The sequence below is a fragment of the Silene latifolia genome, chromosome 5, assembly GCF_048544455.1.
Source record: "Silene latifolia isolate original U9 population chromosome 5, ASM4854445v1, whole genome shotgun sequence".
NCBI lineage: Eukaryota > Viridiplantae > Streptophyta > Magnoliopsida > Caryophyllales > Caryophyllaceae > Silene > Silene latifolia.
Window position 1 is genome coordinate 71,171,699 of NC_133530.1, and position 12,417 is coordinate 71,184,115.

General features: G+C 36.8%; 1 protein-coding gene across 1 annotated transcript; it reads right to left on the minus strand.

Annotated features, from left to right (window-relative positions):
* Nucleotides 1–3,887: 3,887 nt before the first annotated feature.
* On the minus strand, nt 3,888–8,446 carry LOC141657517 (alkylated DNA repair protein ALKBH6 homolog). Its single transcript, XM_074464782.1, has 8 exons — nt 8,316–8,446; nt 7,243–7,419; nt 7,091–7,151; nt 6,955–6,993; nt 6,155–6,267; nt 5,346–5,583; nt 5,189–5,235; nt 3,888–4,251 (listed from the first exon to the last, which is right to left on the minus strand). Exons 2-8 carry the CDS (start codon nt 7,348–7,350, stop codon nt 4,072–4,074), a joined length of 786 nt encoding a protein of 261 aa, XP_074320883.1. The 5' UTR covers nt 7,351–7,419; nt 8,316–8,446; the 3' UTR covers nt 3,888–4,071.
* Nucleotides 8,447–12,417: the final 3,971 nt, after the last annotated feature.

A 12,417-nucleotide genomic window follows, 5' to 3' on the forward strand; every position in this document is an offset into this window, starting at 1 on the left:
AGGAGGAGAGGATGAATATCATAGAAGAGAATGCATCCCTATATGAATATCTAAGAATTGTATTTTTAGCAATGCATTAAGTTTATGTATATATATATATCAATTAATTAAGTTTATGCATTCCTCTCCATCATCTTCTTTGTTTTATTTTATTTAATTTGTTTTACTAATAAACGCATAAAAACTAATTAAGCGAATAATAATTAGAGAAAGAACAATGACGGAGAAAAACACACGCAAATAAAATAATTAGAGATAGAACAATAATGACGGAGATGACAAAACCTAAAACCATAAAGCGATAGATATTTACCTGATAATTAGAGAAATAAAGAGACGATGACAACAACAGTGACAGAGATGATAAAGCGACGATGAGAAAGAGTGTGGTTGTGTGATTGTGGTTGTGGCTGTGGCTGTAGCTGATCTGTGTTTGTGTGGTATATAATGTGGTATAAGTATTGACAACGGTTATTACACATTAACCCGTTGTCATTAGATAATATATTAACAACGGGTCTTTAGAAAACCGTTGTTAAAAATTATTAACAACGGGTTTTAATATAACCGTTGTAATTACTTTTCACTAATTTTGCGCCAAATTATTAACAACGGTTATAATGTATTACAGAGTAAACTGTTGTTATTAGTTTTTATATTAACAACGGTTGTGCAAGTTTGACCCGTTGTTAAAACCAATAACAACGGTTAACAACACATAACCGTTGTAATTAAGTTTAGTAAAATTCGCGCCATCCATTCTACAACGTCTTATGGTGATTTTCGTGAATAAGCGTTGTTAAAGGGCCGTTGTGGTTGCCTGGATTTGTAGTAGTGGACACAGACACTAGTGACAAAGGAAATGGATCCGATAGGTGGGAGAAAGGGGGGAAACACCATATGTGACCCAAATCAAAACCACAAAGAACAGCTCCATATCAACGACCGTAAAACCGTAAACTGCGTAAACCAGGGATGAGCTCGGTTCATCAACACCGTTCACAAAATCACAATAAATAGGCCATACCAGGGGTGGGGGGATCACCCCTAGGTTGCACGCACGGTTTTCAATGACAAGACGAGGGATCGGTGGGACGGGAATCTGACTGAAATCGATACAGGTGGTGCTTCAAACAAGGTGCTTCAACAAGGCAGCTGTTAAAAACAAGTCGGCTAAAGACAAACATTGTGAGATGAGAATGGAATCGCATTCCACGACCTCCATAGCTGTAATCTCGGAGAAACTTATCCCCGGAAAGGGGAAACACGAAAGTGGGGGGAGTCATTCCGCCGGAGATGAGTAAAGAGCCCGCCTCATCTCCGGCGGACGACCGATAGATAGAGGAGCGCAAGCGTTAGGAGGTGGCGGCTGGAAGTGGTGGAGCAGATTAGGTTATTATTTGGGGGTTTTTTTGGGAGCTTTAGAGAGAGACTCGCTTTTTTTTTCTCATATTTGTTTATTCACCTAAAAAATAAAACTTCTGTGTGTTTAACGTCGCAACTTAACTTGTCTTGTGTAAAGGGTAAATCAGTTTTCTGAAACATGTACGTATTTAACTTGTGTATAACTTGTGTATTCAAATCTATACAAGTAATTACCAAGTACAATTTTCGAGCACTGTTTGATGACTCAAACTTATTACTCCGTAGAAAAATTATTGTGTCCTTCAGGAGAATTATCCTCCTTACATTTAAAGGCAATCCACTAAATAAAAATTATAAAAGCTTAGGTGTAAGGAGTATGATCCTCTACAAGGACACAAGAATTTTTCTACTCCGTATTACAGTTTTTTTTTTTAACATAGATGAAACCCGTGCACTAGTCTATCCTTTCCTCGAAAATGTTTGAAAACCTTCAATATTCCGTATGGCACTAATATGGGTTCTTACTTGGGTATTTCTACTAATGTGGGACTCTCAGGGTGTAATAAAAGTAAAAGAGAAATTTTTGAGTTTATCATTGACAAGGTTAGGAAGCGATTATCTTCATGAAATTGGCTTTGATTTCTTCTGTCTTGTCTTCCCTTTATGTTTACTTTCTATCGGTATTTAAAATACCGGTAAGTGTGATAAAAAGATTAGATGCCATATTGTCAAATTTTTGGTGGACGGGTCACAAGAAATCTTCTTCTATTAGCTGGTGTAGTAGACTTTTCCTAAGCTAACCTAAAGGGAATGGTGGTTTGGGCATTAGATGTACGTTGGAGTTCAACCAAGCACTTCTAGGCAAGATTGGATGGAGAATGATTACTCACCCAGATTCTATTCTTAGTAAGTCTATTGGTGCTAAATATGGCTTAAAATGGCAAGATGGTGACCTGCTTTTCATTGATGGTAGGAGTAACGCCTCGTGGGGATAGAAAAGTATTGTTTGGGGCCTCTAACTCATTAAGCCTCTTTTAGTTTAGAACATCTCTCCATCTTCTGACCTCAAAGTTTGGAATACTAGATGGGTCAATGGTACTATGCCGAAACCACTATGCCTGGAGCTTCTTACTTGTTCCCCTAATTTGAATAATTTAAAAATCAGAAATCTTATCTGTAAGAGTAAATGTTGGCAACATAGATTAGTGTCTATGTCTTTTGACGAATCTTCTGCGAAAGACATTCTTGTTATTCCGATTCGATGCTCTAAAGGTAGCGACAACTTCTTTTGGTCGGCTTCGTCGTCCGAGAATTATTCAATTAAGATGGGCTATCAGATTGCACTAAAAAATTCCTGGAATATTTCATGGGCTCCAAAGGACCGTTCAAGAGTTCCATCTGCGTGTATGTGTGTCATTCAAAAAATCTTATGGAACTTACCAGGGCCGAAAAGTTGGATCATCCTTATTTGGAAGCTTCTCACTAAATCGTTGCCCACTGGGGAAGGCTTATTAAAGAGGGGTTTTGATGACCCTTTCACTTCCTTACTTTGTGATTCAAACGAAACGGAGACGCATGATCACCTGTTCCGTGATTGTTCCTTTTCTAATAGAGTTTGGGCTAGAAGTCTTCTAGGGATTCGAGCACAATCAGGGGATAATTTGAGCCTCCAGTCGCGTCTGCGTCTACAACTGGCTTTCTGTTCTTTCTTTCTAAGGCTGCTAATAAACAAGAGGCTTGTCTTTCTTTCTTATGTACTATTCAGACTATCTGGGTGGTAAGGTGTAGAAAGGTATTTGATAATGCGAAGAGCTCCCCTATTGGTGTTATCTTATTATATCAAGATACACTTAACTTGGCTCTTTCTGCTGAAGATAGGAAACCGGGCCCATAGCTGTCTAAACACCTTTGGAGGAAGACTTGACCAACCTTAAGAATGGGGTATCCATTCCTTTGATTCAGGGTTCTCTAAGCTGTTCGCGGTCTCTTATTTTTGTGGATGCTACGTGGTCTACTGCTTTTGGTGGGTGTATCATGTTAGATAATGATGTTGTGTCTGAATTCTACATCAAGGGAACAGCTGAGAATGCTGAGCAAGCGGAAGTCTTGGCAATTAGGGAGGTCTTGAAGTGGGCCCTCTCTCGTAACATCCTTCATATTAACATTTTATCTAATTGTCTGCACGTTCTTGCTCCAGTCCTGAAGTACTCTCAGCTCAAACATTGGACTAGGAATACTGTTGACGAAAAACTTTCATTATATATCCTTTGCTTATGTTCCTAGAATTTGTAAATAAGTTAGCTAAGTGTGTTATTAAAATGTAGAACTCATTAACCCAATTGTCAAAAAAAAAAAAAAAAAGATAGTTGGAGAACACCTTATACAAACCTCACTTTGAGAGGTCCATTTCACCCAAATACTTTCATAAAAAGCTATATGGAGTACTGGAGTACTAATTACTACTCGAGTATTCGCGACTTTAGTTTATGATTAGATTATACTCTATATGTATTTCAAATAAATTTTGGTGCATGAATCGTTTTAAACTGCTTTTCATTTCTAATTAAGTCAAAGACCCATTATTCGTCGCCTAAGCCCTTCTATAGTTCTATCCAATCAAGGCCTAAGTGTTTTACACCTCATTTACTAATAAGGTTAATCGTTTTATTGTATACACACCCGTCTCAAAGCAAGACTTACTATTACCTAAATCTTGATCAAGTTCTTACGGACCTTCAATACCAAACGGCATGTTAATGAAATCCTAGTATTCATTCGGCGTAAAACTTTCATATCTTCAGGCTCCGTTTCACTAGCTGTAGACCCAATCCTTGAAGCCGGCTCATTAGCTTCATAATTCTTATTAGCTTCAGTTAAGTTTACAGCCTACAATGGCAGAAGAAAAATCATGATCAAGAAGCAGAAGACGAGATTACCACACCAATTACCTGTGTCCATTATGATGTACTCCCCCCTATTCCGTGGAATTGCAACATTTTAGAAAATTACTCTTCACATATTCAACCAATGTTGCAATTCTACATAATAGAAGGGAGTACTCTCTTTTCATGAATAAACTTGCTAGTTCTTTAATTACAATCATGTCGACATAAATTTCTAGTAGCGCATTCGTTATATGAGCAGCCAGTCACAAGACAAATAAACAATGCGGCATAAGATGTTGTAGTTGAACTAAACAGTATAATGCGACACTCACTGTTGTACTAAGGCTTTGTTCTTAACCTAAGATATTAGACACACATGCGACTTTGATGTGAACGGGGTTCCAACATAATTTGAGTAGAATTTGAAGTTGGGAAAAACTATAATAAAAAAAAAAAAAAAAAAAATTGGTCTTAAAAATCACTTGTTATTTCTAAAAAACTTGTCAGCTTAGGATTGTAAAATTTTAGCCAAAGACACGAGATGGATATGCCATTTGCTAGCCAAAATAATCATCCAATTAAGATCACATACATACAACAAAAGCCACAGAAACACATACATACAACAAACAACTACAAATCCTCCTTCAGCTTGAAAGGGGAAATATCATCCCAATCTATAATCCAATAAGAGGAACATTCTGCATAGAAGTCAATCTCAAACTCGACAAGTCTCATAGGAGTCTCAACATGTTGACAAAGGTTGAGCAGCTATGTGGTGGACTCACAATTCCATAATAGATGCAAACTAACACACAAAAGTGGAAAATTTCTAGATTTCTAGGTGTGAAGTTTATGCCAGGACACCCCAAAAAGGAAACTATAAAGTTTACTCATGAAGGACATAGGAAGTATATACCGCAACTTGCTAATCTTACCCCATCATAATGCTGAACTGCATTATCTTCAATCCCATGTAGGTAATCTGGAAGTCATTTTCACAATGTCCATTAGCAATAGCATAAAATTCAAATAAACTGACGTAGTCTTTTGGCCAAGAAGGTTCATTCGTTCAGGTGAATGTTCTCCAAGTACCTGAGTATGCAAGGTCTTTAAAGATCAACAGACTGCGAGGCATCAGCAGAAGAGAGAAGTTTTGAGGACTATCTTCTTGAGCTATTTTTGCACTTCCAAGACTTGGAAAATGAGATTCAAGTTTGGTTGTGCCATCGTCCTCGCACAATTTTACATGAGGAGTAAAGTTCATTACTACGGGTGAACCAAGAGATAGGATAGCAGCTGCTGGAAAATAAGCAGGTCCATCTTGATGAGGCTGCATTATACAATAGAAACATCGAGACATTAATTTCAATCACTCGCCATCTTCTTCTCTCAAATTGATCAAGGTTTATCGTAGACCTAGCAAATTGGTCAGCAAGGTCAGGTCTGTGTCTGTTATATGATCCGGTCCATGCTTACTAGGTTTTGTCATTTTTTGCGTAGATCAACTCTGGGTAGTTCCTAATTAATAATTTCGCCTGGTACAACATCAGACCCATCTCAATTCGGTTTTGAGTTATTTTGTTTGGGTCAAATTTAATCTCCGGCTAGTTTATTTTAAATTTTTCCATGCCTAGTTTATGGTGTATTAAAACAGTCTACTTTAGTCATTGACTATAAAATTGCATCTAAAGCATCCACAACCAAACCTGAATATTTACCTCTCAGAAAGGCATGACATTCACGAGCAAGAACTATGTATCAATAAATGTGTACTCCAAGTAGGATAAAATAAACTCATAGGCAGCAACAAAGCGTGGTAGGGAACTAGGAGACGGTCGGGTAGGAAGGGAAAGGGCAGAAATGCAAATAGTTAAATGCAACAATGAGACTCCAGTTAGTACCATTATGCCTTGATCAGGAAGGTACTCATTGATGAGAACGTGATTTGGCGTAGCCGGAAAAATACCAAACTCTTCGTATATTCTTTGGTTTAGTTTGGTTAACCACAGGGGCACTACAGAACAGAGACGACAAGTAGTCAAAAGAAGAATTCATGCAACACTTTACAAGCACAAATAGGAGAATACTATTTTCAAATTAAGGCAAAGCAACAAGACTTGGCAGATAGTAAAAAAGTGGAAGCTATTACATGGAAGCTTTTATCAATGTATCCAGTGAATTAAAATCTAGTTCAGAAGCCATACGGCTTATGAGTCTAAAACCAATTCCCTTCAAGGGTCAGTAACTGAAACTCGATCTCATTAAGAGAGATGTCATGATTTCGGGAACCATGTCAATAGGTCGAAAATTAGGCACTCCGAATGAATCTTAAAATTGTCGCTAAAAAGAAAAGTTGTAGGAACTTTAACACGTGCCACAATGAATGACTTATTTCTCCAACACGCAAAAACGAAACATAACAAAATGACAGAATCATGCTGGGACTTTTTTGACGGCCAATCATGCTGCTCTTTTTAATCCCAATCAATGAAATGACAGAAGGGTGCCAATTGTGAATTTGGTACACTTATCACGACTAGTATATAAGTGTATAACTGTATATTATTAGAATTTCGATATTTGTTTGTTCTACAGCTCAAACAGAACTCAAATATTAAAGCGGACATGAGTTACGGCTGAACAATTAGACACATTTGAAGGATGAAGCTCAATAATAAAAAAAAAAAGTGTTGTTACTTACAGTCTTGACTAATCAGACCCTTCTCGTGGACTACACCCCCTGTAGAAGAATGGAGACTAATAAATCAGATCAATCTTTCACAGAAATTATACGTCGTACAAACAAATCAATGGCCACATTGTGCGTATTACCATACCCCAGTTCTGTAGTCTACGGTTCTTGAGCGTTTTCCACTTTGAAACGGGTGCTTGATAAATCTAACAAACCAGAAAATTATTGAATAAAGTAAGACATGAAGTCAGCAAGAGAAGTAATCACATAAAGAGTGAGAAAGATGAGAAATCAGACATGATTGGACAGCTGAGTTTCCTCAGCATCACTGATGAAGTCAGGAATATAGATCACCGTTGGCACAGGGCCAACTTGAAATCTGGATGTCTTTTCGTTTATTTCCATTCCACAGTCAGATGCTTAAATCTATATCGTAAGTCAACAGCACAAATCCCATTCATAAAATTTAGCACCCTGAAAAAAAAAAAAAATCATGATAGAAGGCAACCAAATGTCAACACAAAGATTAAAAACCAAAAAAAAAACCCCTCCAAATATGTAAATTATGTGTCGACATCAGTGATGCATTTGAACATGTCCAGTACATTGGAAGGAGCAACTACACAAAAATGAATCTGATAGTTTGAATTACATATAGCAGTCTAGCGTCGCCATGTAGAACTGATAAATAAAAACTCTACTGGTAACTTGATAACCTATGAATATCAAAACTTGTAAAGCTAAGCTAACATGCCACGATTTACACAGCGCTAACAGTGCACCTGAAACTAGCATAAGAATAAAAATTTCAACAGCAACAATCAAAATCATCTAATTAGAGTTTTGCAAGTAGCGGGTCTTGGTTCATAAACGACAGTATCATAATCTACACAGCCTCATAACTTTCAAGCAAGGGGCTGTTCCTAAAAAGCCCACGACGATTACAACAACAATAACGCCAACATTATGCCAATGTCTTGAGGGCTCCGGCAAAGGCGTCTGTTTTCTAGCTACAATACCACTACGGCACTACCCCGCAAACCGGTTTTCCAGCTACAGTTCCAAAGATAACACCCTTTAATTTCCACCGATCATATTAGTAGAATTGATTGATAAACAAACATAAACATAGCCAAGAAGCCAAAATAATCGATTTTTAAAGACAATCACAGCATTTTGGAACTGACCCAACAACCCTTGTCATTATTAAAACAAATACTCCGTATTTAGCAATTAGAATCATTATATGGAAGCAATTACAAGAACAACATTACCCCATTGACTCAAGGGTTCCCACAATTATAATGATTATTGGATCCATGGGGGTTTCAGAAATAAAGCATATAGAAGGAGGGGATAAAGTAAGTTACCGAAAACAAAATAAATTAGGGATTAGGGAGGCTGGATGTGTCCTAGATTGTTGATTTTAGTGAGAGCTGAAATGCTGCAAAACCTGCAATGGGACTAGGAGTCGTCAAGATGCTGGAGAATTGGAAAGACTAAAAAAATTGGAACGGGCCTTACCGCCTTTTATTCAAATAGTCGGTGCTTTTTTTAAGGCGGATATATCCGTCTAAAAATAAAACGGCCGAATAACATCCCACTTACATACTAGGTAGTACCAAAACGAACATTGATACGAACACGTAAAACGACAACCTGTGAAATTTAGGACACGTTTAAAATATATATTTTATAGGTATAATTAACGTATGATTAGAGGTGGCAAACGGGTCAATCGGATCGGTTGGTTCGGGTCTTTCGGATTGGGTTATTTCGGTTTATCTTTTTTTTCGATTTCAGTTCGGTTCAACTCGGGTTGGATTCATTTTCACTTTTAATCGGTTGTAGATATTTCGGCCAGACAGTTCGAGCTCGGGTCAATATCGGAGCAAATAAGGTTCGAGTCGGGTCAATATCAAAGCAGATGAGATTCGAGTCAGGTCATAATCGGATCGGATGTCAAGAAGTAATATATAATGTTTTTTTGTATATAATACAAATAATTTTTATTTTTAAAAAGAAATATATAATGTTTTTTTTGTATAACTACGATATAATAATAATAATTCATTAAGGTCAAATGGGTGACACTCGTGTACAAAAAGACAACTTAGATGTGACGCCTAGGTACATTCGGGTCATTTCGGGTTTCAATGTTGGGTTTCAGTCATCAATGTACGGGTTAAAATCGGTTCAGGTATATATCGGTTGGATTAAAACAATTCAGTTGAAACGGTTGAGTTCATTCGATCTTGGATCTATTTCGGATATTACAAATTCGGTTCGATTTCGAATCAATTCAGGTCGATTCAAGTTTCGGGGTGAAGTTCAGTTATACCTTTCGGATGTACAGTCAGGTGTCCATTCAGATATTTTCGATCGATTTTTCGCGTTCGGTATACTTTTGCCAGGTCTACGTATGATTTTAATTTTGTAAATGTATTTGATATTAAATTTAAGAGTTTTTTGTCAAAAACTACCTTATATTTAGAGGTATTTGTAAAAATACTACCTTATATTATTTTTCTTGTTTTATACTACCTTTGTTTTCTCATTTTTTGGCCAACAACTACCTACGCTAAGAGTCTAGACATATTTGGTCTATTTTGTGGCTTTAACCTGTCTTACATGACTCTTTTATATTTTAATCTTACTTAAGCCTGATTTTGGGAAGTCATGATGTACTTACGCTTAACTTTAGTAGATGTTTGTAATTATTACTGAAATGTGAAATTCATAAATTTTTCTTATCTAAAGTCAAATTGTCGTTTGAATACGATTGATCATTGTTGTTTGATGTTAACAAAGATATATGAGATAGGTTAATGTCGCTAAATCGACCAAATCTTGCCATATTTTCGGTATAGGTAGTTATTGACCAAAAAATGAGAAAACTAAGGTAGTCTAAAGCAAGACAAATAATATAAGGTAGTATTTTTACAAATACCCCTAAATATAAGGTAGTTTTTGACAAAAAACCCTAAATTTAAATAATTGAAGGTAAAATTTGACTGTAACTATAACTTATTCTCATTTCCCACCAAGATTCATCTTCTAATCAATCTCTTTCGGTCTTTCGACACCTCATTCCTTATTTATAGGTATCTGATACATTTAGGCGTGTCCGACGAGTGTCGGACACGGGACGGCTGATTAGGAGGAGTGTCCGTGTTACCTAGTTTGCATAGATGAGTCAAACATTTTGCAAATATCAGGGTAAAACCGATATGCCCATCATAAATACGAATTTGTGTTACTTAAATTACCAAGGGAACATGAAACGGGTTAGAAATACTGTACGTTATAATTTCAGTACTAATTAAGACACATTACCAATTTAGCAAGAGGAAATATAGGTGAAATGATCAAATTGGTAAAAAAAAGTAGAGGTTAAGTGACAAGTTGGTGAAAAACTAAGCAAATTGACAAATTAGTTAAAAAAAAAAGTGGATGATAAGTGACAAATTGGTAAAAAAAAAAAAAAAAACAAAAGTTTTCCATGAGAATTTGACAAAATTGAATTATTTATCAAGTTTTTTTTAGTTTCATTTTATCAAGTATAGGTCCAAGTATTCACATTTATATAACAAAATAGGGCAGAGTGCCAGAGTCACTGAATCAGACTTCACAGTAAACTATTTTACGATAAAATACTTTCAAAAATTTGACAATTTGAAAATCTATACAATCTAATTAGAAGAATACCTAAAATATCAAATTAATGCGACATGACAAATTGACATGTCAATATCATAATCCACGTGTTATCGATTTATTATTACATGGCAGTATGACACTGAATTAATTCACTCATTTTTGTATAAAATTTTATCCATCTTTGTAATACCCCTGACTTTCTTAGTTGTGCACTCGGCCAAGTACAGCAGAGTACTCGACCGAGTAGAGTGACCGAGTGTCTTCTGGGTTTTAACCCATGTCCTACATAGGTGCCACTCGGCCGAGTAGCTGATGCACTCGACCGAGTGCCTTCGTACACTGGACCGAGTGCCTTCGTACACTGGACCGAGTGTACGTCTCCAGACCCAAAAACTCGCGTATGGGTTCTGTGTATTGGGCCTTGCTTTATATACTCTATCTTCAGCTTCTTCTCCATTTGTGAAACCCTAAACACCTCATACACTTCCCCAACCACCCAAGTCTTCTAAAAATCCTCCAACCACCTTATCCATTGAAGACCTTGTGTCAAGCTTCTTTCTCTTCTCATTTCTTTTCCATTTGTAAGTTGACCTCCATCTTTCTCTTTCATTTTTATGTTGACCCAAATCCTAGAATTTGGGATTTTCAAGGGTAGTGTTAATTAGTAGTTATTGTTAGTATTATGAGTAATTAAAGGGTAACCAAGGATGATTTCGGTAATGGTCGAAATGCTTATCATAAAAATAATTTGAAATGGTATAAACCGTTCTAAAAAAAGGAAAGAAAAATGAAATAAAACATAAGGAATGATGAACTTAAATACGTTGAGTTCCGACCTGAGAAGTCATAAGAGGCGCGAGCCCCTATGCGAGGCAAAAAGCTTCTGTCTCCGGCAAAAACTCGGTTTTGGCTCGATTTTTCCAAGTTTTGAATTGTGTTATGCATGTTTTGTGATGTTAAAGTCATGAAAATAGTAAAAAGAACATGAAATAAGAGGATTAATTACACCCTCATACTTACATGCTCAGTTGCTTGACGAGAAATCGACAAAGTGTAAAACTTATGAGTCGGAAAGCTCGATTTGAAAAACCATTTTGTAAATATGGAGTGTTGGTTTATTTTAGTGTGAGTGTAGATGGTCGAAGTGGTAAGCCGAGTGTTTTTAATGCACGATGACGGTACCAAACAATGTGTAAGGCTCGTGTTTTCAATCGGTAGGAATACGTGTCGGTTTTTTACTTTAGAAGTCAAAGTCTAGAATTTTAAGGGAGAAAGAAGGGGCGGCTCTCGCGTGGTTGTAAATGGTGTTGCTGTGCATTTTGGGCGATGTGGCCATATTGGCCACCCATTGAGGCGCGAGTATGTGGGCGATACAATAGGTTGTCCTTGTCCTTTTCGGAATTTGGAATTTGTGTTTTGTTCTACCCTAGGTTTTGTTAGGATGTGTTTTATGGTTGGTTGTGTTTGCTTAGTCATGTATACTTGTGTTTGGGTGTTATTTAGGGTGGTTGTTTTATGTTTGACTCGGGTTTGATTTTGTGTTGAGTTGGGATTTGAATTTTGAGTCGGTTTTTGGTCCGGTGTCGGTTTTGACTCTACTTAGTGTCATTGCGACCCCGTTGTCGTGCATAAAACACTCCAGGTATTTTTGAAATGTTTTAATATGTTTTTCATTTTCAAACCATTTTCTCGAGCTTTCCGACACGTAGTTATACAAACCATCGATCAAACGTAGTGATTTCCGAAATATATTGTAGTCCGATAATCATCGGGTGTTTGTTGGGGATTCTACAGATACTAGGTATCTACACT